This window comes from Tympanuchus pallidicinctus, unplaced genomic scaffold (genome assembly GCF_026119805.1).
Source record: "Tympanuchus pallidicinctus isolate F22 unplaced genomic scaffold, pur_lepc_1.0 scaffold1, whole genome shotgun sequence".
Taxonomy (NCBI): Eukaryota; Metazoa; Chordata; class Aves; order Galliformes; family Phasianidae; genus Tympanuchus; species Tympanuchus pallidicinctus.
Window position 1 is genome coordinate 55,003,660 of NW_026294618.1, and position 26,159 is coordinate 55,029,818.

The following is a 26,159-nucleotide window of genomic DNA, read 5'->3' on the forward strand; positions in this document are numbered from 1 at the left end:
TTCCCTTAACAACCCCTTTCTGCCTGAAAACTTGCAGATGTCTTTTACAGTCAAGACAGCAACACCCCATAATTAACTTTCCCTGCTCACTTGGCTACTGATTTTTTTTTATTCCAGTTTTCCATTCTTGCTGATTTGCAGAGTCTCACTTGGCTGAGTTATGAGCTGCTTACCCAACAGGGTTTTTGTTCTGGTCTACCAAAAACTGGAAAAACCTGTTAGTGTACAAGCTTTTTTTTTTTTTTTCCCCCAGTCTTCCTCTCCCATTGGCAGTTACAGCCTGTACACGTGCACACGAGGTGGTGCTTGCCTTTCATGGAAAACTGCCTTACAAAAACTGAAGTTGTTTTTTTCATCACCTCATTGCTTTTCTAGCTTCATGAAGGCTTTTGTGGATACTCCAGGAGTTAAACTCTGTTCTCCATGGAATGGGTTTAGGTCATCATCTTATTTTTCTTCAAGAAAAGGGAGGGTGTCTGTGCATGGCTCAGGTCCAGCCTTTTCAGTAATATTTGATAGACTGGGAGATCCACAGAAATCAGCTTTGTTGTGTAATGTAGCTTTTTGGGTGCAGATGCTTGACTGCTTCACAGCAGCCGCACAGCGTGTCATGCTGACATCTGTAACACTGGACAAACACCAAAGTGGCAAGTAAGTGCAAAACATCAACAAGTTGGGGAGAAACTTTTTTTTTTCCCCATCTCTTTCGTTTTCCTCGTTTTTTTTTTTTTTTTTTTTTTTGCTGCTGTTTGAGCAAGAATGGGTCAGCTGTGTGGACGGTGCATGCAGCTGCTGCGCAACTTCGTGGCCTTCGTTCAGAAGATGTCTTCGGAGCTGGTGCACAGCGTGAAGGAATGCTTAGCTCTGATAAGCGAGTGCTCCTGCTTGAAACAGAATGCCTCAAAGACCAGACAGTTGTACAAGCCCATGCTGCAGCCTCATGAGCGGGTGACAGCACAGGAATTTCTGCAGCAAATTGAAAGAGGTAAGAGCATTACGTTTTCAAAAGGATTGTGAAAGGGGAAGGAGAATCTTTTGGGGGGGCTGAAAACAGATTCCCGTCTGAACTACTCTGACATTTTAAATTGGTGTAGGAAAGGACAGAACCACAGAGCATTTCCTTTGTGTATGGGACATCTAGAGCACGAGTGGCACAAAAGTAGGATTCAGGTAGAAGTGGTCTGTCCCTTTCTGCTGTGCCACCACTGTTAAACATGACTCGTGTACATATGTTTAGTGAAAGCAAGTCCTTCTAGTAATTGAAGTTAACTTTTTGAGTCAGTCCCTGAAGCAACAAAGCTGGAAAGAGGACTGTGTTAATATTGGGCACTATAGGAGCCTGTCAAGCAGGAAACAGCAGCATGGTCCTGGCTGAGTTGTTCATGTACATCTATGGTCTGGTGCAGAGCACCTGGAGCTGCACTGAAGTGCCTGTGCTGTATGTGGGGAAGGCTGAGGACACCCTGGGACAAGTGCCATTGGGCTCAGAGGGCTTCCCCAAACTCCAATAAGCTGATCTGCCAATATGCACTTTTGTGTACATGTTTAAGGCACAGAGCTTGAACACAATCATAGGATTCAGCTTGAATCAAAGCAGACCCGTAAGTCTATGTTCATCTGTCTTGGGTGTTCTCCCAATCCTGTCTTAAGACACAACATATTAGGAGGAAAACTTTTTTTTTTCAATTTAATTCCTACTGTCACAGAATGTTTTCTTGGACGAGTGTGTTCTGTCAGTTGTCCAACCTGAAAGCATTCTTGTCTCAATCTTGAAGAGGGGGCAGTTGCCTGTTGGTTTTTTGCTTTGACTTGCAGCTAATTGCATGTATTGTGTTAAGTTTAACAACCTTGGGCTGAAGGTAGTAGACAAAATTGCATATCCTTCTGCTTTCATGAACCGAGAGAGACATTTATTCTTGATGTAACACAGATAAAGTTGTTTGAAATGATCTGTCATAGAACAACTTTTGGAATGATTGTTGTGATGCTGACCTACATCCTTGAACTACACAAGGATTCACCTCAGCTGATATCCTTATTCGTTAACAGAGGGATCTCATGCTGTTGATATGTTTAATTAACTGCTGTATATGAAGCACTGGCAAAATCCCAACGTCCTAACATGTATATCCAAAATGGGACTTTACTTTTCAGTTTTGTTTGCAGTGAGAATCTTCCAAAGCTGAACAAAAAGCTAACATGCATTTATGAGTGTTTTGACAGTAATCCTGCTCAACTAAGAGATCAGGTGCAAGTAGAGTGGTCTGGAAAAAATGATGATAACATTATGGCCCCTTACGGCACCCACTAGTGCTTCTGAAAAGAGTAAATGTATGTTTTCTTGAGAAATCCTTTCCTTTCTGAGATGGGTCTGCAAAGGTCCAGTTTGTCCTGACTTCTGAGGAGCTGGGATAGAGCAGCAGAGAGCCTTGAGCTTCTGTGTCAGCAGTGCAGAGGTGGCCACACATGCTGTTAGGAAAATCCCAATGTCTATGATAGGAGATACACAGTGCACAGGAAGAAGGACCAAGATTAGTTCTCTGAGTGGCTGAAGTCTGCTGCCAAGGCAGGAGCAGAGTTTGGGAGCCTCAGAAAAAGAACTAGGACACGTACATCTTACTTTAGTACTCACCTGTGTATTTTATTCCAAGATGATATGAGCAAACCCATCCTCAAATTTGAACAAATTATAATAAGCAGAAAGCCAACATTTGGACAGCTGAGTGCAAGGAAAGACTTTGTGATAGGTCATATTCATTTGTTAGCTACTTCAGCAAATGTTTGATAAGCAGGTGAAGATTTTGTGTGGCTTTTTCTTTACCATTCTCCCAAATAAATATGCAGAGATATCTGAGGGATTCGAGTAGTCACTGTGTAAGGAAGGGAACTAAAGTACATGAAGAGATCCTTGTTTTTTTTCTCAAGGTTTCTTGCACATGCTGATGGCTTCCCTTTGTGTTTATTGCTAACTATTAAATAAAACCAATCATTATATGAAGCAGTTGTTCTGTGGAACACACTTACCTAACCTTGAAGGTAAGCATTTGCTAATTCTTGATATGTCAGCAGCTTCTAATAGCATAAGTTGTTGGCTGAGTTTCACACTGAGTCATGAAAGCTCTCAACCTTCACATCCCTCACATCCCTGATATCCCATGTGAAGAAAAGTAGCTAAATCTTGTTCTTCACAGAGATATTTCGGTCTTTAATGCACTTCCTAAATCTTATCTAAAGATGGATCATGTACTTGTGTGCTCTACCAGTCAATATTTAGTATATGACCTTTTCAACTGTTGATGCTGTTGAGCTCTGGATCAATGGCCGTTTTTTTTTTTCCTCTTTGCTGTTCCATTCCGTGCACTGTAAGCACAGAAGGCAGTAACTCACAGAAATCATGGATGACTGCTATTGCTGTACTCTCAATGGCTATTGCTGAACATTTGGTTTATTCATAGAGGAACTATCATACTCGAGAACAGGTAGACACATGCTAGGAATTTGAGCCTGAGGCAAGCCCATTTGCAATCCACACTGATATTTCCTGAAATCCATTATTATAATACAAAGAATAGAAAACACAGCAAAAATAAGAAGTGGTAAATTAAAAATATGTTCTTGTTCTGTAGCTTATAGCTAAGAATGCTATTTTCACTTGATACATTTTAACAAAAACCTTCTGTGATTCAGGAAGCAATAGGAGTTTTATGGAGAAGAACAACACCTGCATTTATACTGGATAACATAAAAGTGTCTAAAGGTTATAATTTATCTTGCATCCAATCACTAGCTTCAAGAACTTCATAAGAGGCACTGCCAAGGACAGGTTATTCTGGGTTTGTTTATTGCTGCTGCTCCTGGAAATATGAAAAGTATACATGGGCTCTATGGAGCTCATTCAGTACAAAAATCCTTGTACTTGTTTGATTGGCTGTAAACTTTAATTTCTTTTTGTAAACTATACTTTTTCGAGTGTAGTTAAGACTGTGCTGTAACTGTATATCCTTAGGTTTTGAGATGTCACCACTGGGAAAGGACCCTCTGGAAGCCTTGAGGATCTTAGCTTTTTCTGAAAACCCAGGTCTACAGCAGTCTGCTGCTCTCTATTATTTGCATATGAGCCAGCACAGTAAGTTATCTCAATGCCTTAGAAAATTTCCACGTAATTATAAATAAAATCGTATTTTCCAACTGTGAAGCCTGCTTTGATTCATTAATCAAATTTGTTAATCAGAGCTCTATTTTTTTTCCTGCTGCATTTTTTACCAGGAAAAATGGAAATGCTGTCATTGCCATATGGGCAGAATCATTCTGGGTTTTGCTATCAGGAGATTATCTCTCTTGATTATAAAAACTGTCGTTTCTGTTGAAAACAAATCAGCAGACTCTGAAGTATCTAGAGTCAGTGTATTCTGAATCTCCTGAGAGCAACACACAGAGAATCTGGTGGCAGGAAGTGGTCATAGTGATCTTTTAAGGTTTTGCAGTGTATGAGTTTTTGGCAGAGGACAAAGCCCTAAAAGCTAGACTGTAGTGGAGACACAAAGGAAACATTATGGTTTGTACCCACCACTCTGTGGGAGCCACTGCTTGGCTCTTGAGGCAATTTGTGAACAGCTAGAAGTCAGCCTTGATATGCCAAATAAGATTTCCAACAAGAGTTTGGGTCCTACATAAGGGCAGAAATACCAGCAACAAGCAAGCTGTGGTTTATTTATTTGCTTTTTAGAATTGTACCTCAAGCTTTATCCTATGTTTTTTTTTCTGGCTAAAAACGTGCAAAATACTCAACATGAGGACCTGCTATGAGGTGGAATGACTTGTTTGGTAGCTAGGCATGTTGGTTTCCTTCCCATATTTTTAGAGTACTTGATTATTCAAAACCTTCTCAGGAAACTTGGCCTGTTTTGCCTGTAGCAATGTAATTTAAATGATGGAGAATACCATTCAACCCAGTTACGATAACAACTCGGGCCCAAGACTGAAAAGTGAAAAATGAGAGCAATGTGAACGATGAGACTCCTGAGCATTTCCTTTTATTTCTGCAGTGAATGTTCCCCTGCCAGCAGAGCATCTAGAGCCCTTCTATGCCTTACTGCGCTCTGCTGACCTGGAGGTACAACAGATGTCTTCTTTGTCCCTTGTCAACTTTTTGCTGGAAGGAAATAGTGAGTAATTAATAACGCATTTCCCATTCTAGTGCATCTCTTATGCAGGACGCAGTACAGAAGGAAGGCACTTCTCCATAGTGAGGTTTACATAGATCCAAATTCCCTTTTTTTGTCTTCTAGATAGGACAGATGTGAGTTCACTTGCAAGACACTTAGATGCTGGGTATGTTAGGTCCCTTGAGCAATGCTATATCATGTGGCAAGTAATCTTGGATCTGTTTGCAAAGACTGTTATTTTTCTCAGGCTGGTGTAGGAATATCTGTACTACTTTCATAGAATCATAGAATCATAGAATGACAAGGTTGGAAACAACCTATAAGATCATCTAGTCCAACCATGTCTTCATCACCATTGCCACCACGAGCACTAAACCATATCACGCAGCACGTCATCCAGACGCCTCTTGAACACTGCCAGGGATGGCGACTCCACCACCTCTCTCGGCAGACCATTCCAGTGCCTGACCTGTCTGAGAGAAGAAGTTCCTCCTTATGTCCAATCTAAACCTCCTCTGATACAACTTGCAGCCATTACCCCGTGTCCTGCTCATTGTCTGGGAGAAGAGGCCAAATCCCTCTTCCCCACAGCCTCCCTTCAGGAAGTTGTACAGTGCAGTGAGGTCTCCCCTGAGCCTCCTCTCCTCCAGACTGAACAATCCCAGCTCCCTCAGCTGCTCCTCATAAGACTTGTGCTCCAGAGCCCTCACCAGTTTCGTTGCCCTTCTCTGGACACGCTCCAGGACCTCAACATTTTTCCTGTAGTGAGGGGCCCAAAGCTGAACACAGTGCTCAAGGTGCAGCCTCACCAGTGCTGAGTACAGAGGGATGATCACCTCCCTGCTCCTGCTGGCCACGCTATTTCTAATGCAGGCCAGGATGCCATTGGCCCTCTTGGCCACCTTTTTCTTGGATTGAGAGCTCAGAAACAAATGCCTATGAGATTACATTCATTTTCCTTTTACTAATTAACTGAAACTCATTCTTAAATTGCTTACAGTTTGGAAAAAAATGCTTAGATCTTTAGTATAATTGTCTTATAACTGTCTTATAACTATACTTATAAGACATAACTGTCTTATGTAGCTTCTGGGACCCATTTAATTGAGTTAGTATCTGGGAGCTACAGAGGGCGTGTTAAAAATATATTTATAAAGGTAGACTTCAGAACACAGAGAGCAGATGAGCAAATTATGAACCTATTGGAAAACTGCAGTTGCAGTATCCAAAATGAACTGTGTGTTTGAAAATAGAATTGCTGGTGGAAATATTTGGAAGCATTTGAACATCTTTTACATTCTTTCTTGAGTCCGACAATGAATCAAGCAAACCAAGTAAGAAATTGTAAGTGCCTTTCAGTCTGTTTCTATATTAGGTCTATTTTGCAAATAGACCGCGAAGGAAGGACATATTCTTTTAACGAAGGCTTTAACTATTTTCTTTCTTGTTTGTCCATTTGTTTGTGAATCTATGAATAGTTGACAAAGAAATGGTTATCCAAATGGGTTTACTTGAGCCAATTCTGGATCTGCTTGAGTCAGAGGATCCCACTGTCCAGTGTAATTCCTGTGCCTGCACAATGACTTTAGCTGTTTCAGGTGAGTGTGCTGTTCTTCCCCTTTATCCTCTGCACTGAATCCATTCACCTTTTATGTCATATTTCCATATGATACCACTTTCTTGCAACTGGATTAAGAGTCAACAGATGCCACATTGGTATCTTTTCAGTATTCTTATTTCACAAATTCTTGAGATTCTGGTTAAGATCTTCTCAGTGCTTCTGGCCTTTTTTGTCTTACAATTACAAACCCTTTTTAGATTTCCAACCTAAATATATTAATGACTACCATATCGTAATTAGTGTCTATGCTGGTTTTTAACTTCAATATTTCTTCCTCCTTGATGTCTATACCAATGAAGATCTTTCATTTTACTAGAACGAGAAAGCCAAGTTCATTTAAGACTCCTTTTGTAAATTAGACTCTCCATTTATCTCCATAGCCCTTTTGGATGTAAAGCGTATGTTCCAGAAATGGAACATAGCTATTTTGCAGTACCACAGACCTCAAGCATTGTTACAGTCAGAAGACATAAATAAGTGCTGCAGGAGTTTAATTTTGAATTTATCCCTTCTGAAAGACAGTGACAAGAAACATGCAATGCTTCAGCTGGGATCTCATCCATGTCTTCTACTGTGACATTCAGGAAAATACTTGTCTGATACATCTGATAATAACATTTATGTCTTTTGCATTATGGTGTTGTTGTCATCCTGCAACTGATTTACCATTTAGACTTTATCCTTCTCTGCTGCTATTTTGTGTCATCACCAGTTTGTTAACGGTCTGCAACAAAGCTCAACCACTGTTACCAAAAGTCATCGTGTTAGTCTAGCTTATTATGCCTTTCTCAAACTGCATTGTTCTTGTGTAAAGAATACGTAAAGGTCTGCTTAAAGCTTATAAATAATGCTTATTTCCCTTCCTGTCTTGTTTTTCTACCAAGTTCCCCTCAGCATGGGAAGCTGCCACCTGATCTCCCAAGAGGCTGTGAGAGATATTGTAGATGCTTAACTTCCTCACTTAGGTACTTATGTTGTGAAGGGAGAGCAGATAAGCAGGATCCAACCATGTGAAAGTGCTAATTTGCTTTTTTTATTTCAAATTTGAGATTCCTGGGCATAGGAGGGCTTTTGTTACAGTTATATGTATAGTTAGTGGAGTTTTTCTTCTGAAGATCTATAAAGGCAGTTCCCTCCAGCTGTTTTAAGTAGTGCACAGAAAAGGGGTGTCCTCTGGAACCTAAAGGTGTTAATTAGTATTGAGGGCACTCTGTCCCTCCTTGATGTCTCTGCTTAATCCAGGTTGCAGGGAACCCTCAGCCACTCCAGTTGCATTCTCTATTGAGGATGGTTACCCAACACCACTGCACACTCTGTAAGTACCAGTATACTTTTGAGCACAAGTAGATCACATTAAGCACTCAAGGAACTTCTAGCCTACATAAGAAAGCATATGCTGAACATAATGGTAGACAGTCCTGCAAATGCATGGGCTGGGTTGCTGTCTGGGACTTAGATCAGTTTTGAACATGTGTCTCAATTTGACTAGGATGTAAATGGACTGGATCCATTTATTTCTTCCTCAGAATATGTTTTGCTGCCACAGCAGTGAGACTAAAGCAAGAAGCAACTTGCTAGAGTTTATTTTAATTCTAACTCACATGCTCTGATATCTTAAAAGATCTGCTTGAGAAAACAATGTTGCTCAGTCATGACTTCAAGTATGCCAGACATATTTGAGAATATTTTTTTTAAAAAAAACATAGAAGCAGAACAAAACTGGGAAGATCCTTTAGATAGTTTTGAGGTGACTAAAACTTTAAATCCAAGAATGGCAACATGTCTTAACTCTGCTGCAATACACACCTGTGGCTGTACAGGGTGAAGTTGTTTAGTAATGTGAGTGCAAGTTATACGTGAATCTGGGATATGCAGTACTTACTGGCTGCCAGAAATAGCCAAAAACTAAACAACAAACAAGCTCATTTAGATTAAAAGGATTTCAAGGTCAGTTGGTTCCGGCACTGGCATTGGATAACAGCAAGAGGACATGCGTACATCTGCAATTATCTGTCTCAATCTGTGAGTGGAAACAATCAGTTCTGGGATAAGAACTCTCCTCAGAGTAGATAAGAACAGAACTAAATGTTCTCAGCAATAGTTTGGGGAGGCCATAAAGCTAAACAAAAAACAGTGCACATTCAAAGCTGTGCCATCAGGAGAATTTTAAAGCACACAAACAGCAGAAAGTGAAAGGAAAGAATTTATAAATGTGGGTTTCCAGATGGATTATTCAAACCCAGTTTGAGTAGATGTTAGTAATTCAGCTACTTTAGATTAGTATGTGGATACTCAAAAGGATGGTTCCCTTCTAAAAGCACTCTTGGGGAAATTGACTGCTGCACTGGCATCAGTGGAAGAGCCACATTATGTAGTTTTTCTCCTCTGGAGATACTCTTCTCTGGAGATTTTCAAGACCCACCTGGACACCTGCTTGTGCTGCCTGCTGTAGAGAGCCTGCTTTGCAGGGGGGTTGGACTCAATGATCCCAAGAGGTCCCTCCCAACACCTACAATTCTGTGATTCTGTGTGATCCTGTGATAAGCAGATGGGCTGTGGAGATGATAATAAAGTTATACACCATGGTGAGGTAGATATTTTCACCCATTCTGCCATAAGTTGATGAAACAGACAGTGTTCAGTGTTCACATTATCTGACTAAAACTAGAATGACGATGGAGGGAGGGATGAGGGAAAATGATTTATGCAAAAACAAAACCAGCAAATCCACAATAACAGGCTCTAAGAAAGATGGTGAAGCTGAATTTCTCAGCTAGTGAATCACCAAAAGAAAAGGGAAAAAAGAGTTTTATGGTCATAGAGGTTTCTACTCTCCCACAGTGAGAGTGGGTGCTCCAGTCACTCCCAGGTGAGAGCAGGGTGCCAAGCCTATGTGCCACCACCTCCACCAACACAGGCTGCATGAGCCCTCCCACCACTGCAGGCTTCCAGTATTGATCACCACTATCATGGAGCTTTCATTTTCAAATCAAACTGTTGTTTTTTTCTTCTTAAAGGAAGAATGACCTTTGAGGCACACAGTGGCTCAATTTTGTCATGGTCATCTGCTTCCTTCAGAAGATCTTTGGACTGGAAATGTGTCCCAGAGAGGCTCTTTCACATGAGAACGTAGGCTCTCCTTACCCTATCCTAGAAAGGAAGGTGGAAGAAAAAAAAATGCCCAAATTTTGTCTAGACATTTGTAATGCCCTTGCCAAAATGCGAGCTTTTCTTCCTCACTCACAATTAATGGAGTGTATTGTGTGAAAGAATGAGGAAGGATCAATATCTGGATGCTCAATCCTTTTGTCTCTCCCCTTCATCCAGTTTATTAGAGTTTACATCACATCAGACCGGTTTGCATCAGATGGAGCTGCACTAAATAATTTCTGCTTCCACTGTGGGAAACAAAAGAACAGTACACATTATGGATTATACTGGAGAAAGACTTATTTACAAAATCGACCTGAAAATTTCACCTGAGTAAATGCTTCCCACTCGACACAGATATTTTTAAATAGATGGCTTTTCCCAGAGCAATTATTTCACTCAAAAATGAGAGTATTTTTTCCATTACAAAAGGTCTTTCTTTGAGTATAAACATGTATATATGAAGGCAAAAAAGGACTTAATCTGGAATACTAAACTGATCCCAGCTGAACTGTGCTTGAATAGATATCCTTGACTATCTGCATGTGTGTGCATCAGTTCCTTAGTGTAGAACAGCTCCAGGAATAGATGTTTTGTTCTCATAAATCTCTAAGTGTTGGCACCTGAGGGTATGATCTGATCCAAATCCTTACACATTTCTTGCTTGCTTGTGTTTCATGTTTTTCTTACTAGGGTTCCAGAGACTGGCCATTGTTTAAACAGTCTAGAAATGTACATAAATGAATCAGTACTCCAAAAAAAGTCAGTCCTTCCAGCTGTCCTGCTCCTGACTCTAGATAAAAGGATACATTGCGGCGCTGTCATTTTTTCCCCCAGAATCCAACCGGGAGGCTATCGGCGCTGCTCGAGGAGTTACACCTTTACTGTCTCTTGCCAACTCCTATGATCCTAGAGTACAACAAAATGCAGTTGGTGCTATTCTCAACCTTACGCAATCAGGTACTTTCTGACTAATGGTTTAGCTAACACTCCTGTAAGAAAATTCCTCAGCAGTAGAAAGACACAAATTAAAGGGTTAAGATAAGAACAAAAGCTTATCTGCACAATAAGTTATTCTATACAATGTTTGCGTATTGTATTCATGATGATACCATAGCCTGATTATTTCCAGTTGGCCTCTCCTTAGCTAGTGCAGAGCCATTTTTACCTAAACCCAAAATAGGAAGGCTTGACTTTTGAACTCAAAGAATTCAATTCAATTCAAAACAAGCAATTACAATATTAAAGAAACAGAAATAATGATTATTTATTTAAGAAATATTTTGGTCTAAAAGACTATCAGCACATTTGGTAGTACTTTGTAGCAATCCAACAAGGATTATCCAAATTTGTCCTGCAAGGTCAAGCTGTGGTATTGTTTAACTTGTATCTCTAACTCAAATGTTGGATGATTCAAAATACGCATGACACTATTATCCCACACAGCTAGATGACATGCTCCTAAGGAATATCTTATTTTTATACAGTGAGGAGAATGACTGGCAAGAACTTTTACAATTAACTATTACACTTCTGCTTTTATTGTTTGTTTTAGATGGAAATGCTTTTATTGTTTGTTTTAGATGGAAATTGTGTGTGCTGAATATCATGCTTGGTTTTTCATATTCTCCACCAGATCAGATTCTCTCAATAGGCTTTAGCAGAAAACCAGTGCAGGCTTAACCAACCAGTCCAGGTCATTTTGCTAAAATGACTGCACACTACTGTCTTAAGCCAACTCTAAATGGTGTGCTCTGATGTTTGGATAAGCATAATCACTCTATTGTGCATATCCTTGCTAAATAATGTCTCCAGATGAGAGAGAGGGAAGGGAAAGGACACACTAACAGAACTTTGTTTTCTTAAATGGCAGAGAGGATCCAACTGGTCTTGTGCAAGGAAGGAGCCCTGCCAGTTCTCACCTTGCTGTTGGAGTCCCCTGACTCAGAAGTGCAGGTATGGCACAGGTCAGATTTTCTAACAAGGATAGTGTGACTGTAGGGAGAGCACAAACTACAGAACTGGGAAATGCAAAGGTAGAGGGAGGGGAAAGCAGAGAAGCAGAGTGACATGTGAGTGCATGTTGGAGGAACTCAGCTCAGTCAGACAACATCTATTCAAAGCACATGATTTGTTTAGCTCCACAGAGGGTTTATAAAGCCAGCACATATTGTAATACATGCACACAGTTTTTAAACAGCTACCTTTCTGTGTCTTCTGGGCCATCAGATCAGCTGCTGATAGGCCTGCTCATCCTTGCCTTCTTTGATCTTCCCCTCTAAACAATTCTGCTAAGTATTTTAGAAGGAAAAACTTGCAAAGAAATTTTTTCTCATTATTTGGGATGTCTGAGAACTCTTTCTGTTTTATGCTTACCCCAGACATCTTGCATTTGTGCACAGTTAACAGAGTTGCTTCTTGGTTTCAAGTATGCTAATGAAAACTATGAGTCAGATTTGTAAACCTTAAAGTCCACTTGTTCATTCAGTTTGTCTGAGAAGCACAGGATTACTTCCTCCAGTCTTCTCCTTGGCTCAGTTGTAAATGTCAGAAGTAATGGATCCTCTGGAACTGCTTTCTGCAAACTGTATCAGCATCACCTAGTTCTCCTCTTCATCTTAAAATTTCTTTCTCTGCAGTTCAACCCTCTCCTTCTAATTACACCTCCCAAGTAGCACATGTTTTAATTTGTATAATCTTCTCTGGAATTCATGTTTAAATCTTTGGAAAATGATCTCTTGGCATGCTAGGGCAGTGACAACATCCGTCTCCAGTCAACCAGTGTAAATATACAGTGCAGTCCATGTAGATGAGCTAAGGTAGGTGTCAGCTGAGGAGTAGCTGCAGTAGTGCAGGACATTCCCAGATACCAGGGAGCACATGGCTGCTGCTGTAGCAACAGCAGATACAGCACTGTTCTTCCTGAACCCACTCAGGCTGTTATTAGGTCTGCCTCACAAAATATTTGAAGATGAAAAAGCACTGTATTTTCTTCAGCTCTCAATCTACGCATCTCTCCAATTTAGTTTGATTCACTTCAGTGTTGTCATCACTGTGACCACCTCTCCTCCTATTTTTTTCCCCGTCTCTCCGCAGTATTATAGCTGTGCTGCCCTAAGCAACATAGCAGCCAACACTCAGCACCATGAGGCCATGCTGAGAATTGGTGACAGATTCCTGCTGCGCATGCTCATCTCTCTTCTGTCTTCCTCTGTGGACAAGGTAAAGCTGCAACCCTCTCTTTACGTGAAGGTTTAGCATCAGAGTACAGCTATAAAGCTGGGCTTTCAGTTTCAGTCTGGCACACTTCTGCTTATCTATTGCACAGTTGGCTCTATGACATCTTTCCCACAAGGAAAGACACACATTAAAACATAGTAGGTTCTGTGAGTGCAACGTTTGGAGAAAGAAAAGGGAATCATTAAAGCCCTGGACACTACCTTTAGGCGAGGTGCCCTATTTTCTTTAAGCTTGAAACTGCATATGAAGTGCTCTGCCCAGGCTCTCACACTTATGCTACTTCTCCCTTTTTTTCCCTTCCTTGTGATATCCTTAGCTTTGACTACATGGCTTCAAAGAATAACATCTATAAAATCTTGCTTTGCTGGGAGCTACTCTCTTAAAAAACTTCAGCAAGGCTCAATTCAGAATTTAAAGGATAAAGCCTTAAATTCTGTGTTGGCTCTCCTAGTTGAAAAAGAAAATAAATGAGACAAATTCAGTCTGTACATTTTCCTATAATTGATTTGACATTCCAAAAATAATCCAAAAACTGAACTCCATTGGCTCTTCCTCATCAACAGCTTATCTAGGGGAAGTTCAAACAAACTCATTAAAAAAAAAAGGTTAAAAGAAAAAAGGCCCAAAATTTGTGCTCTGAAGATAGTGTGATAGCTTGCCAGCATTGTCACATTTATTTTGAGTACAGTAGCCAAGAACACACATTACTGAAACCACTCTTTTTCTCTCTTTTTCTTTTTCCCTTTGGCACAAGAAGGTTTCAAGCCAGGCATGCGTTTGCCTACGAAATTTGGCTACCAGGGGTAAGTACCATGTTAGAGATAAACGAACCACACTATTTCTTTTCCTTTCTCTCTCTGGCTTTTGTAATGAGCATGGTGGGTTGGCAACTTTTCCCATTAAAAACAGAGACACCTTCATTTTTGCATGTTAGTTGGATGCTGCAGGAAGAGGGAGGTTCTGCGTGCACTCAACTAAACCTGCCCAAGGCAACAAGAGGTAGTAGCCAAAGGGAGGGAGCCAGCACCTATCTTGTATGCATGGGCCTTTTGCTCCCCTCCACATTTCCCAGTCCTTATAACCCTGATTAGGATAGAACATCTCCTGAAATTGATGCTTGAGTAGGGCCTGCCCTCTCCTAAGGCATGAATCTCTCATTAACCGTAATTCGCTCCCAAGCATTTGTCATCCTCTTAAAAAAAAATCCTATCCTGTTAAGTACCCCAATCCATTTCTACAACATACTCTGGAGATGAAAGCAGAGGAGCTGCATGTTCAGCACTAGAGCCCTAGGGCTCAGGGTAAGCTGTTCATCTAGAAATTGTGGAGGCACCTTGCTATCAAGCAATCGCAGTGATGGTGGGGCAGGGAGTAAAGGCCCTGCTCTTTGCTCCTTGGTGTCTCTGGTCTTCGAGACTTTGAGATTGCTATGTTGTAAAAGGACCGTGACTGAGACAGGCGTGTGTTCAAGGAGGTCTGTCTGCCCTTCTACAGAGTTTCAGGCCAATGAATTGCTCAGAAAATGCCCCTCATTTTTTCCTCACAGAGATTTAGACATAAAATGAAGGGAGTCCAAAGCTACATACTGTTCTCAAACCTGTATTAATTCTTGGCCTAATGAGCCAGACCAAATGAGGTTTAATTTTTATAACGAAATACCGAGCACTGTCCTATACCACCTATTCCCTCTAATGTCCTCACACTTCATCATCACCTTCTCCACACAGCAGACACACAGGCCGAGCTGGTTGCCAAGGATGTCCTGCCCAGGCTGTGCTCTCTCCTGGTGTCCAGCAGTGAGGATGCGTGTCGTGCAGCTGTCGCTCTGCTCTGGGTGCTGTCCCAGCACCCACATAACCAGGTATGGCAGCTTGTCCCCTGAGAGCCAGAGGGAAAGAACAGTTCTGGCCACTGCCTGCATTAACACTGTTACAGCATTCTGTGAGGTGTGCCGATAGGCTCTGTGAGATCTCCCAACCTTTCCCGTTTCTGCCCCAAATGATGAGGTTTTGCTACTCCAGCTGCACTGTCTCTACCCAAGGAGACTATCTGTTGTGGTGAGTGGCAAGCTGGGAATCCCATAGTTCATTGCATCACCTGTGAAGAGGCCCTGGGGAGGGAAAAGGTAGCGATGGGTGTCAGATAGCTTGGCTGGGTGGACACCACCCTGCACTCCCTGTGTTCCCCTCGTTCTCCAGATTGTCAGCAGACATTCTTTTTCTTTTTTTTTTTTAATTAGACTTGAGATAATTTAAAACTCCATCAATGTTTAGCTAATTCAATAGAACTTTCCTGTGACTCTTTGTGTCCTTAGGTACAGAATGGTTTCTTTGCCCATGTTCAAAGCAAACGCTACCATTCAGCAGTGTAATGCCATGCAAACACATGAAGAACTCTGGCTAAAAATAAACTGCAGCCAACAAACAACCAACACAAGCACACCTGCTGTACTTTCATCCTCCACATGAAGCACCAAATTGCTAAGTAGTGGCAGACATTATTATTACCATTTTTAAACACGCTTTTCCATTCGAGTGATAAAGTCATCCTTAGGAACACAGATATGAAATGTTTTTGTTAGGTGGCTTAAGCTAACAATAATCTCATGGGGGAGAGCTGGAGTTCGGGCAGATAAAGGAAAAAAAAGAAAGCAAGGACCTTTCTTGTCACACTACTGTAAGCAGCAGTGACAGCCTCAGTGACAACAGCTGGGCCCAGGTGGGGCTGAGACTTGGAATTTCCTCAGGGCACTGGAGACCTGGTGCCTCACATCCTGTCACATGTACATGGCACAGTATGAAATGAATTGTGCCTCCTCTAACTCAGGGACATGATGGAAAAATTGGGAAGGCTTCATGCCCATGGAGCCACAATCAGAGAACCGAGTTTTCCAAAGGTTTTGTGCAGGCCACATTAGCACCACGTGTCCTTGTGGCATGTCAAACTGTCTGCTGCAACTGAATGCAATTTGATCTTAGCAAGCCTACTGCTGAAATATTGCTGGGGGTGATTGCACAGCAAAAATCCAATCACATCTACTGTTTTTTTGCAGTGAGCAAGCAGGGCTGTCCCCAGGGAGCGAGGGATCCACGTGCTCTGAGGAGGGGCTGACCTCACTCTCCCCAGGCCTCCCCATCTCTGTGGCCTGGATTTTCAAGGCCTTTAAAGGTTTCTTTCACTCACCCAGGCTGAATTCTGAGCGTCTGAAAGGGGGACTTCTCCATGGGAACAGCTGTTAGGAAACAAACCACCACACAAAGCTAACCTTTACCACCGAGTCAAGTGATGCTTGAATTACTGCTAATGCTGCCAAGGATACAATAGGGCAGGATTCATCTGCCCTTTCATTACCATGAATTAAACCCTCAGGAATGCTTCATACTAGCTCCCGTCCCTTCCTTCTGGTCACTGTCCTGGCTGCTGACAGTGGTTCCCGGGGAGCACTGAACAACTTCTCTCTTACGGGGGAATTTTATTCAGTTCTCCAAAGGACAGCCCAGCCCTAAAATTCTAAGGAAAGAGTCAGTATCTGTGGGAAGTGGCCTTTAAAGTCACATTCCTTTGACAAGGATGTGTCAGCTCCAGGTGATGCTGCTGACTTTCCATTCCAGGCACAAAGAGCTTTGCTTTTCCATCGAGCTGCCTGATGAACACGATAATATTCATCTTGACAAGCACTGTCTACCCAAGGATTTTGAGCACAGCATTGCAATTCTTAGCACAGTTCCTGCTGGAATGCTTTTCCTTACTCTTTTATTTTGAACCTGAGGAGAAGTTTGGTCAGTACTCACTTGAACCACCAAACCACTTGTACTCAGAGTTCTCTCCTGAGCCTCTCATACTGCGCAGGACCAAGCCAACTAAGTCTGGATCCCAGCTGCATGCCTGCCAAGGAGGCTCAGCAGAATTCAGAGTACTGTCACTTGCTGGCATAAGTCTAAATAGATGGAAGAGGTTTGGCAGGAAAGTCATTACATATTGGAAAGTTCATTTAGAGTCTATAGACAATTTCCTCCTCTCGTGCTGTAGCAAATTAAATAAGGATACTACAGTCAATAGGATAACATAGAAAAGAGGACATACAGTCCAAAAGCACAGAAAACATTAACAGTAACTGAAATGGATGATCTAAAATTATGTGATTTCTGCTTTTAAAGACAAGTAAAAACAGAGTTAGAGAAAGTTTATAGCCACACCTACATACAGGATTCTTTAATGCTCTGAATTTTGCCTTTTCTATCTACTTCCATGTCTTATCTTAATACTGCTGGTTATGACAGTGCTTAAAATAAACAGAAGCGAAGATGTCAGGTGACATGAAGAAAAAAAATAAATATATCACAGAATCATAGGGATTGGAAGGGACCTCCGAGATCACATAACCTGCTAAAGCAGGTTCCCTACAGTAGGTTACACAGGTGGGTGTCCAGGTGGGTTTTGAATATCTCCAGAGATGGAAACTCTGCAACAGGAGAGCCCGTTCCAGTCACCTTCTGTCACCTTTGCAGTGAAATTCTTCATCATGTTAGTATGGAACTTCCTGTGCTCCAGTTTGTGCCCACTGCCCTTCATTCTGTCACTGCACTCTACTGAAAAGAGTCTGGCTTCATTCACTTGACTTCTGCCCATTAGGTATTTATGAGCATCGACAAGATTCCCCCAAAGTCTTCTCCAGGCTGAGCAGTCCCAGGTCTCTCAGCCTTTCCTCATAAGGGAGTTACTCCAGGCCTCTAATAGACATATTTTGTCATTTAACCCAAGTGAAAGAAAGATGCATGTTAAACTTTTAAAAACTTCCTTTTGTGCTTCTTCAGTGGTCCTGAAGCAGATTTTCAAGTTCAGAATTATCCTTTTTTTTTTTTTTCCAGTTATATATAGGACCAGTTATTTGTTTTACACCAAACACACAAAAGTGTCTCAATTTCTAAGTAACACAAATAAAATAGTCTGCTACACAAGAATCACATAAAGAACAGACAAAGGAAAAGGTTTCCCAAGAGGAAATCTTACATTGCTTTCAACTGTAGACCTAACCCAAATACTGCTGAGGAACCTACCTGGCTGGTGCTGCAAACCCATTTGATATGGGAGAAAAACTACTTTCAGGGGGAAAACATAAAATTTCTCTAAAATATCCGTCAGAGAATAGAGAAACGTGTACTGTCACAGAAGATGCTGTTCAGAGCACTTTACTGATCACAAGTTGGCCTAAATGTACAGTCCATTACTGTTGGCTAAGCTGCTGGGATACTTAAAGACACAGTGCTGCTGCTGTTGCATCTCCATAATTTTCCCTTGCCAGACAGTAGGTCATATTTTGAGAGAAAAGGCACTGGTCACAACCACTTAGCTGTTGGCTTAAATGAACCGAGTAATGCTTTTCTTGCAGAGCTAAGTCCAACCTACTTACTGTTTGCTGCTAAGTTTCATCGCTGTGCTTGGCATTGTCTGTGTGGGATGTAATGGAAATGCTGGTTGCTTTTCTCAGGATGCTCTGCTGTGCACTGAGCTACTGCAGAGCCTGGGGATGCTCCTGTCAGTGCACACAACAGACCCTGTGATTGCTGGCCATGCTGCTTGCATCATCAAAAACCTGAACCTTTCCAAGAACAGACAGGTGAGTACCATTTAGGTTTTTTTTTACTGAATTGTACCCGAAGAGGTTGCAGTTACACTTACAAAGAATCAGCATTACCCACAGAAAGATTTTCTCGTTATTATAAAATATACACTAAGTATAATTTGCACGAAAATGTGTTTATGAATAAAAGGACCTCATGTGTCATAACAAAAGTTATCTTTCCATATTTTTCCAACACAATGCAAACATGCTAAAGAAAACAAGAAATGTCTGATTTTCCTGTGAGTGATATGCTTACTTAATTTGAGTGACCACATCGTAGGGACAAAACATATTTTGAACAAAGATCATTCAAACTAATTTAAGGAACCATCCAGGAGAACCCCTGGTTGGTTAGAAACTGAATCCTGATTTTCTAGCTGTCACTCTTCATATACCTTTAGTTACCTGTTTACAGGTATTCAGAACTGATCTAATTTCACTCACTGCCAGTACATGTTGTGCCAAGGTGCTATCAAGGCTTCCATTGCTGAATTTGCTTCTAGTGAAATCCATACCTACAGATGCACTTCCCTGCTCATTTTCCAATTACAGCTAGTTGCAGAGACTGCTTTGCTTAAATGTCTCCAGTGTCTGAAACAAAATCTTTTCTACATGTGATTTACCTGATTTCAGGTTTAGGGACATTTTGTCCTTTCTTTTTTCATACTGATAATTCTCATTCTTGCAGTTCTTGTGTTCTGCTGAGTTTTGTCCAGATTTGGTTAGGCTGAAGTACCAAACCATAGTACAAAATAAAGTTGTCCCTACTGCAAAGACTGTTCCAGCAATCCTTCGCCTGCTTTCCCATGATATAACAGAGCACTCAGTGCAACAGGAAGAGATTTAAACCATCCAAGAGGAAAACTTTGCTATAAAACTATGAACCGAACTAATAATGAGCAATGGGACAAACCTTTCAGCACGTCTTAAGCAGGGATTGGAAATGTCAGTTTCCAATAAAGCTTTTCACTTACATTAGCAAAGATAGGAATTAAAATAGTTCTTATAGTTGTGAAATCAATTTTTGCAAGGAAATGCATTTCTTCAAACTCAAGGCCCACAATAAGAGTGAAAATGGACCATGCTTTCAAAAGCTGCTTTAAAAAACTACCACATTTATCAGTTAGGTTCGGTGACTTTATTCTGTCCTTGGCAGGGAGCTGGTTCATCTTCATGAAAGCACTGCAGGGTGCCACGTAACGTATTTAGCACTCACTTCAGAAGTGAACTCACAGAAATGAATAGGAGCACCAGGCTTCCAAGGTCAATTCTAAGACACATAAGAGTCCTTGTCACAAGAGGGGAAAAAAGCAGTGGTTTTGTGTCAGCAGGACACAGGCTGTAGCAGCTTTAAAGGCAGCAGTCTTGAAGCCAGCTTCAGCCGCTAAGCAGCAAGTTAAAAATTTGCAATATAAAATTAGAATACAAAAGAAGATATTCTTTTTGTTGATGGCCATCTGAGCTCTCTCATGGAGTCATAAGCAGGTCGTATCTTTAGGATTTTCCTATGAGCTGGAGATGCAACTTCCCTAATTAAGTCTGGTGACTTGTTCAGAATTCATTCCTTGGTCTCAAGGGCTTTTTGTCCAGGTTTGCACAGGCTCAACCTCCTCTGTTTTCAACTTGCTATCTAAAACATAAACTCCAGTGCAGAGATACCCATGACGTTTGGGGCATAGCAGATGCAAACTAAAAAATAAGGGATAAACAGAAACGTATAATATGTAACAACTCTGCAGAAACAAAACTCACCTTTGCTTGTCACATCCCCTCATATTTCCACAGATCAGAGCATTTCAACACCAGAAAGCTTTCAAAGCCTCAGATGCAAAGAAAATGATAAACTTCCACATGCTTAGCTCTGGAGCACTTGTTAATTTGCTGCAAGTCTTTAGCAAATGATAGCCTGATTGTAATATACAGCCTGACACACTGGTAATAGGTCGAAGAAATCCTTAAGCTCCAAAGTGATCTGTGATCATGAAAACATTCCATAGAGCAAGCCCTGGGAAACACTTAAAATCAGGTGATGTCTGGCTGTGGTCCCTGGGTGTGCTCTGCTCACAGCAGAGGAGGCTGAGGGGAGGCCTCATAATGGCTGCAGCTCTTCACAGAGCAGAGGGACAGCACTGATCTCTGCTCTCTGTGACAGCGACAGGGCGCGAGGGAACAGCATGGAGCTGTGTCAGGGGAGGGCTGGAGTGGAGGTTAGGGAAAGGTTCTTCACCAGAAGGTGCTGGGAATGGAACAGGCTGCCCAGGGCATTGGGAGCAGCCCCAAACTGCTGGAGTTCAAGGGTGATTAGATATATGGTTTAGATTTTGAATGGTGCTGTGTGGAGCCAGGAGCGAGACTCAATGACCCTTGTGGGTTCCCCCCAGGTTATTCTGTAAATCTATGGTTTGTCACTTGGCTGTATTAGAGCTGGGAGAAGAGACATTGGCATTACCATTGTCTTATTCCTCAGTATTGCAAAGAGATACTAAGTATTTCTAAAGCACTTGGACACCATCAAAATACGATGGAAGTGCTGAATGTTTATCTTTTTCTCATTGCAGAGAATCATTGAGAGCCCATGTGTTGAAGGTCTCCTCCAGACCATGCTTTCTATTGACATTGAAGAAAACTCTCTTCATTATGTGACATCTTGCCTTGCTGAGCTGGCAAAGCAAGGTAGGGAAATAGCTTCACCATAAATGGCTTCTTCTGAGAAGGGCACACATCCTTTATTAATTCTAATGGGAGTTGAAGCCGAGATCTTTCTTTTGAATTTACTGGGAGTTTTGCCATCATATGCAAGGAGAGAAAGATCCAACTTACCGGTTGGTGACACTGGCTCCATTATTTGCATTTTTTTTCTGTTGAACTGCTTAATTATTATTTTGCTTAAAACGTTTTGTGCCAAACTTCACTGCCATACATACATACTGTTATCTGTAACGTCACCCAATTTCTCAGCTGAATTCATTTCACAATGCCAGAAGCTAATCTAAAAGGATAAAGAGACTAAAATACCAAGTGTGTTTATCTCCTTGAATTTATTGCACATGGATTTTATAAGAGATCTCAAATTACCATCCTTCAACAAACAGCTGTCCTCATGACACAGAGGATAAGTATAAACTTCCCCATCTCACTCTGGGACTGGATATCATCTGTCAAACATTTCCTCTCTTGTAACTGCCATGCAACTGATGACATGCCTCATTTAGTTCCACAAGAGGTGCTCAGCAGCTGTGGGACAGAAACAACTAGGCCAGAGTGGATCTTGAGTTTAAAAGGATGCATCCTTTCAGAGCACAAACCCAATGATATAAAAATCCAACAGGCTTTCTATGAATTGAATCCATATACCCTACTGAGAGCATAACTTCAAGACATGGCCATATTTTACGACTTGGAAATACTTATTTGCAAAAGTTCAGCACTTATTTCGTTTCTTCAGTTCTCTAAAAGATTTCCTACTTAGACGTATGGGTTCTGGCAGATTAGTCACACTCTTTTTTAGGGCACTGGATTTTCTATTTTCAGACTACTCTCCCACCTTTTTGCCTTCTAGAAGGAGGCACATTATGCATGGTCAAATGGATGAATGAACCCTTGACAAAGCGCTTGGTAAGACTGGCTGGCCAACGGGAACATACCGAGACATCCTTTCAAGCTGCCTCCATCATCCAGCACATGATAGATCACGGTAACTGTCACACAGCATTAACTGTGCTTTCAAAGGCACTTATGGTTGTCTGAAGTGAAATGAGTCTTTTTCCAAAGGAGTTAATTGACAGGTGCTGAACAACCTTTAACATTCCTCCATCATCCTCCATCTGGTTTCAACCAATTCATTAGCACAAAAGAGCCTCCAGTCACCCTTGAAATACACACTTAGCCGTGAAAATAGACCTTAGCCAAAGAGGGTCTGGGTGAGGTGTTTGCTGCCCTCTTTAAGCACTTCTATTCTGCTAGTTTCTAAGCCAATTCTGAGGTCCTTAAAGAGAGGTTTAAGTAGAAAGGTGGGATGGTGTAAAATACTCCTTACTAAAGAAACACATTGCAGACAAGAGGCATTGCTGCATCTTTGTTTGATTCTCTCTGCCAGCACATATACAATATGATGGCATCCCCTCATATTGGAACAGAGGCTGGAAGGGGCAATTGCAAGGGCATGGATAGTTGTTGTAATGCTATAATAGGATGATGACAGCAGGGTGGCTACAGCAAATAAGAAGAAACTCAAATACAGCAGCCACAGATGTAGAAATTGTAGACATGTACTATTTCTCTCAGAAAGTGGTCAGGCACTGGAATGGCTGCCCAGGGAGGTGGTGGAGTCGCCATCCCTGGCAGTGTTCAAGAGGCGTCTGGATGACGTGCTGCGTGATATGGTTTAGTGCTTGTGGTGGCAATGGTGATGAGGAGATGGTTGGACTAGATGATCTTATAGGTTGTTTCCAACCTTGTGATTCTATGATTCTGTGATTCTATGAAATGAAGGAAAAGAGCTGCTTACCTTCGGAAAGCGTCAGGTAGGCAGGGATCTCCAACAAGAGATGCTCTCACCTCCACTGCCAACCCTTCAATGAGGTTTGGGAAGGGGTAGATCCTGGCTTCACCCCTTCTGGTCACTCAGGTGCATTGCATTCACCTGAACTTACCTGGGTTGGCCCTGCCTTCCCACCAGGTGCTCAATTACTGCTTCAGGTCATGACTTAGCATTTCCACTACAGTTGTATTCCAAACTTTTAGATCAATTCCTCTGCCCAGCCAGCAAGAGGAAGATGAAACAGGATCATCAGGAAGGTGAACCAAACACTGCTGTTTTAATTCTTGAATAGATTAGCAGGAACAATAAAGTCTCTTTTTAGAAGGTAGCCTATGTTTTAAATTTCAGTTACAGATAATGAAGAGAGCATAATTTTAATGAGCAAAAGACAAGTACTTTTATGATCACTTGCTCTGTGCAGCCGAGCATTTCTTAGATCTGCAAGAAAAGATGTTCAAAGCAAAGCAGTGATGGAGTCCAGCAGCAGCATGCTACATTGGTCAGTATGAGAAGCTGATCAGCGTATGTGTCAGCACGTGTAGCAAACAAGGACAGGCTCCCTGGCAGAGTTGCCCCCTCTGCAGAAATCCCCCACATCAATTCCATGCAGAACCAGTGCTACCATTAATGGCTGCAGGTGGAAGCCCTTTGCCATTCTCTGCAGTGACACAGGTTGTAACTGAAGGCAGATCTGTCATTAACAATCTGAAGCGTTGTTACATTAGACAGCTATGGAAGTATTTTAAAAGCTCCTGCTGATCTCCAGTTATTCTTCTATTTATGCAGAAAAGATGATGCTTTTGTTGAAGTGTCACATCACTGAGATTCAGGCCTACCTCAGGAATTTTCTTACCCACCAAGAGGTTCGCTTCCAGCAGCTGGCCATTTCCACATTCTGCAGACTGCAGGCAGGTACGTCTTCATCGCCAGGCCAAACCTATGGGGCACTGCCTGCTCCCATCAGCAGCAAAGGCAAATCTTTGTCACAGGCTGTCACCTACACCCCTGAACTGACAGCTCTGCTTGCCTAAGCAAGCAGAAGAAGCCCAAGGACAGCTGCTACCTTAACTATTTTATCTGTTTTAAAACAAGAAAGAATATCTTAGAATAAACGCAGATACACTTTATTCATTTTGAACTTTTAGATGAGCAGGAAACAGGATGTGGGCTATAGATGTTTTTTTCCAATATGAGGATCCATGGTACTCAGCCTAAAAGCTTTTCAAATTTAAAATCTTAATTTATTTTGATTAAGCAAGCACAAGCAGATCACATGGATGGCAAAAGCTGGAAAGCTGCGTATTTTCCATACTAAAATTCTGCTCCTTAATATATTTCTATCTTTGGTTCTGTTGCTTTCAGATCATTTTTTAAGTACAAGTTGAGTACAGATGAGAAATGCAATACGATAGTAAATTATAATGATAATAAATATACAGTGTGTATCTCTACAAATACAGAGCCAGAGCTCTGATACGTCTGTGTATATCTGCTGTACAGAATCAGTACAGAAGAGTGAATTTGCCAGCTGAAACAGCTTTCACCATTCTGGATCTGAAGTTTAGCAGCAAACATTCTTGAATGGTTGTAGGGATGAAAACTGAATTAGTGTCCATCTGCTTGATGTGGCAGAAAGATATTGTTCCCCTTTCTGTATACTTATTTTATACAGTAGTAAGAAAGTGATGTTATCTGACCTAAAATAGAAGTATTCTAAGCACATGCATTAAAATGCAGGGGAAAACATCTGAAGAGGGCAGTTGCTGCAGCTTGCCTAACACTCGTTTTTTGTCTTCAGATCCAGAATTCTCATTAGCATTCAGGAAAAACCAAATGGCCAAACTCCTCGAGCAAGTCCGTCAACAGACAGAAGAAACTCAAGAGCTCCTTAGGGCAGCTATTTGCCATGCAGATAGTTAATATTTAAACCAGATAGCTTAAAAAACTTACCAGATCCAAGAGCCTGATCTTTTAGAGATGACTGTCTTCATTGGTTCCTGTAGCTTAACTGCTCCTGTTTCTTGCAATTTCCTGGTGTGAACATGGTGCACAGCACCTTTATAAAGCAGAGATGTTCCAATAACAAGAATGGGACCAGATCAAAAAGCAAACACAATATAACAGCTCCCATGAAAGACTTGTGAAATGTGTATATGAAGACAGAAATCTGTTTTCTGCAAATGGCACATTATTTCCATAGGTACTTGCAAAAGGGAAAGTGAACAAATTCGACAAAATTACACATTAATGTTATACTCTGTTAATTCATTTTGAAAGAAGTTAGAGGACCAATACATGCAGTAGTATGCTTAGCTCTAAATTCATCTGTCTTGAATTCGTGATGTGTATAGAGGTTCAGACTGCTCATGCCTTCCCTATTCTCCAGGGGGCAGTGAATCTCTCATGGATCTTCTTGCCAATCAGAACAGTATTTTTCAGAAGAAAAAAACAAACAAACAAAAAAACCAAACCAAAACAAAAAAAAAAAACATACCAAAGTCCAGAGTCTTGAACTTGTGAAGCACTGTTTTTTGTTTTTTTTTTTTAATATATTTTTAATGTTTTAATTTCTAGGAGAAAGCTAACCTATTAATAGTTGTCTACTACTACTAATAATTCAGTAGTAATCTATTTCCCCCTTTAAAACATACACTTCTTTTTTCAAATTCAGGAAGCTGGTTGAAGCTTCTTGTTGGACTGGCTGGAATACTGTAGTTTTACAACAATAGAATTGGCAAATCTCTGCTCCCAGATTGCACAGTTTCTTTTAAAACAAACTGTCTTTAAAAAAAAAAAAGTACAGCTTTAGAGTTGCTACTG

The 26,159-nt window shown here is 41.3% G+C and overlaps 1 protein-coding gene across 1 annotated transcript; it reads left to right on the top strand.

The window, feature by feature from the left end:
* On the top strand, positions 1-25,809 carry LOC128076738 (uncharacterized). The gene is made up of 14 exons (XM_052674804.1): positions 1-985; positions 4,007-4,126; positions 5,046-5,165; positions 6,644-6,763; positions 10,774-10,896; positions 11,810-11,892; positions 13,033-13,158; positions 13,931-13,979; positions 14,904-15,037; positions 18,665-18,793; positions 21,358-21,472; positions 22,359-22,493; positions 24,126-24,251; positions 25,138-25,809. The coding sequence occupies exons 1-14, from the start codon at positions 760-762 to the stop codon at positions 25,257-25,259; spliced, it is 1,728 nt and encodes a 575-aa protein (XP_052530764.1). The 5' UTR covers positions 1-759; the 3' UTR covers positions 25,260-25,809.
* Positions 25,810-26,159: the final 350 nt, after the last annotated feature.

Excerpts from the sequence above, each read along its gene's own strand:
- LOC128076738 (XM_052674804.1), top strand. The coding sequence starts at position 760 with ATGGGTCAGCTGTGTGGACGGTGCATGCAGCTGCTGCGCAACTTCGTG. Across the intron at positions 13,159-13,930 it reads TGTCTTCCTCTGTGGACAAG|AAGGTTTCAAGCCAGGCATG; the intron begins GTAAAGCTGCAA and ends CTTTGGCACAAG. Across the intron at positions 24,252-25,137 it reads ATTCTGCAGACTGCAGGCAG|ATCCAGAATTCTCATTAGCA; the intron begins GTACGTCTTCAT and ends TTTTGTCTTCAG.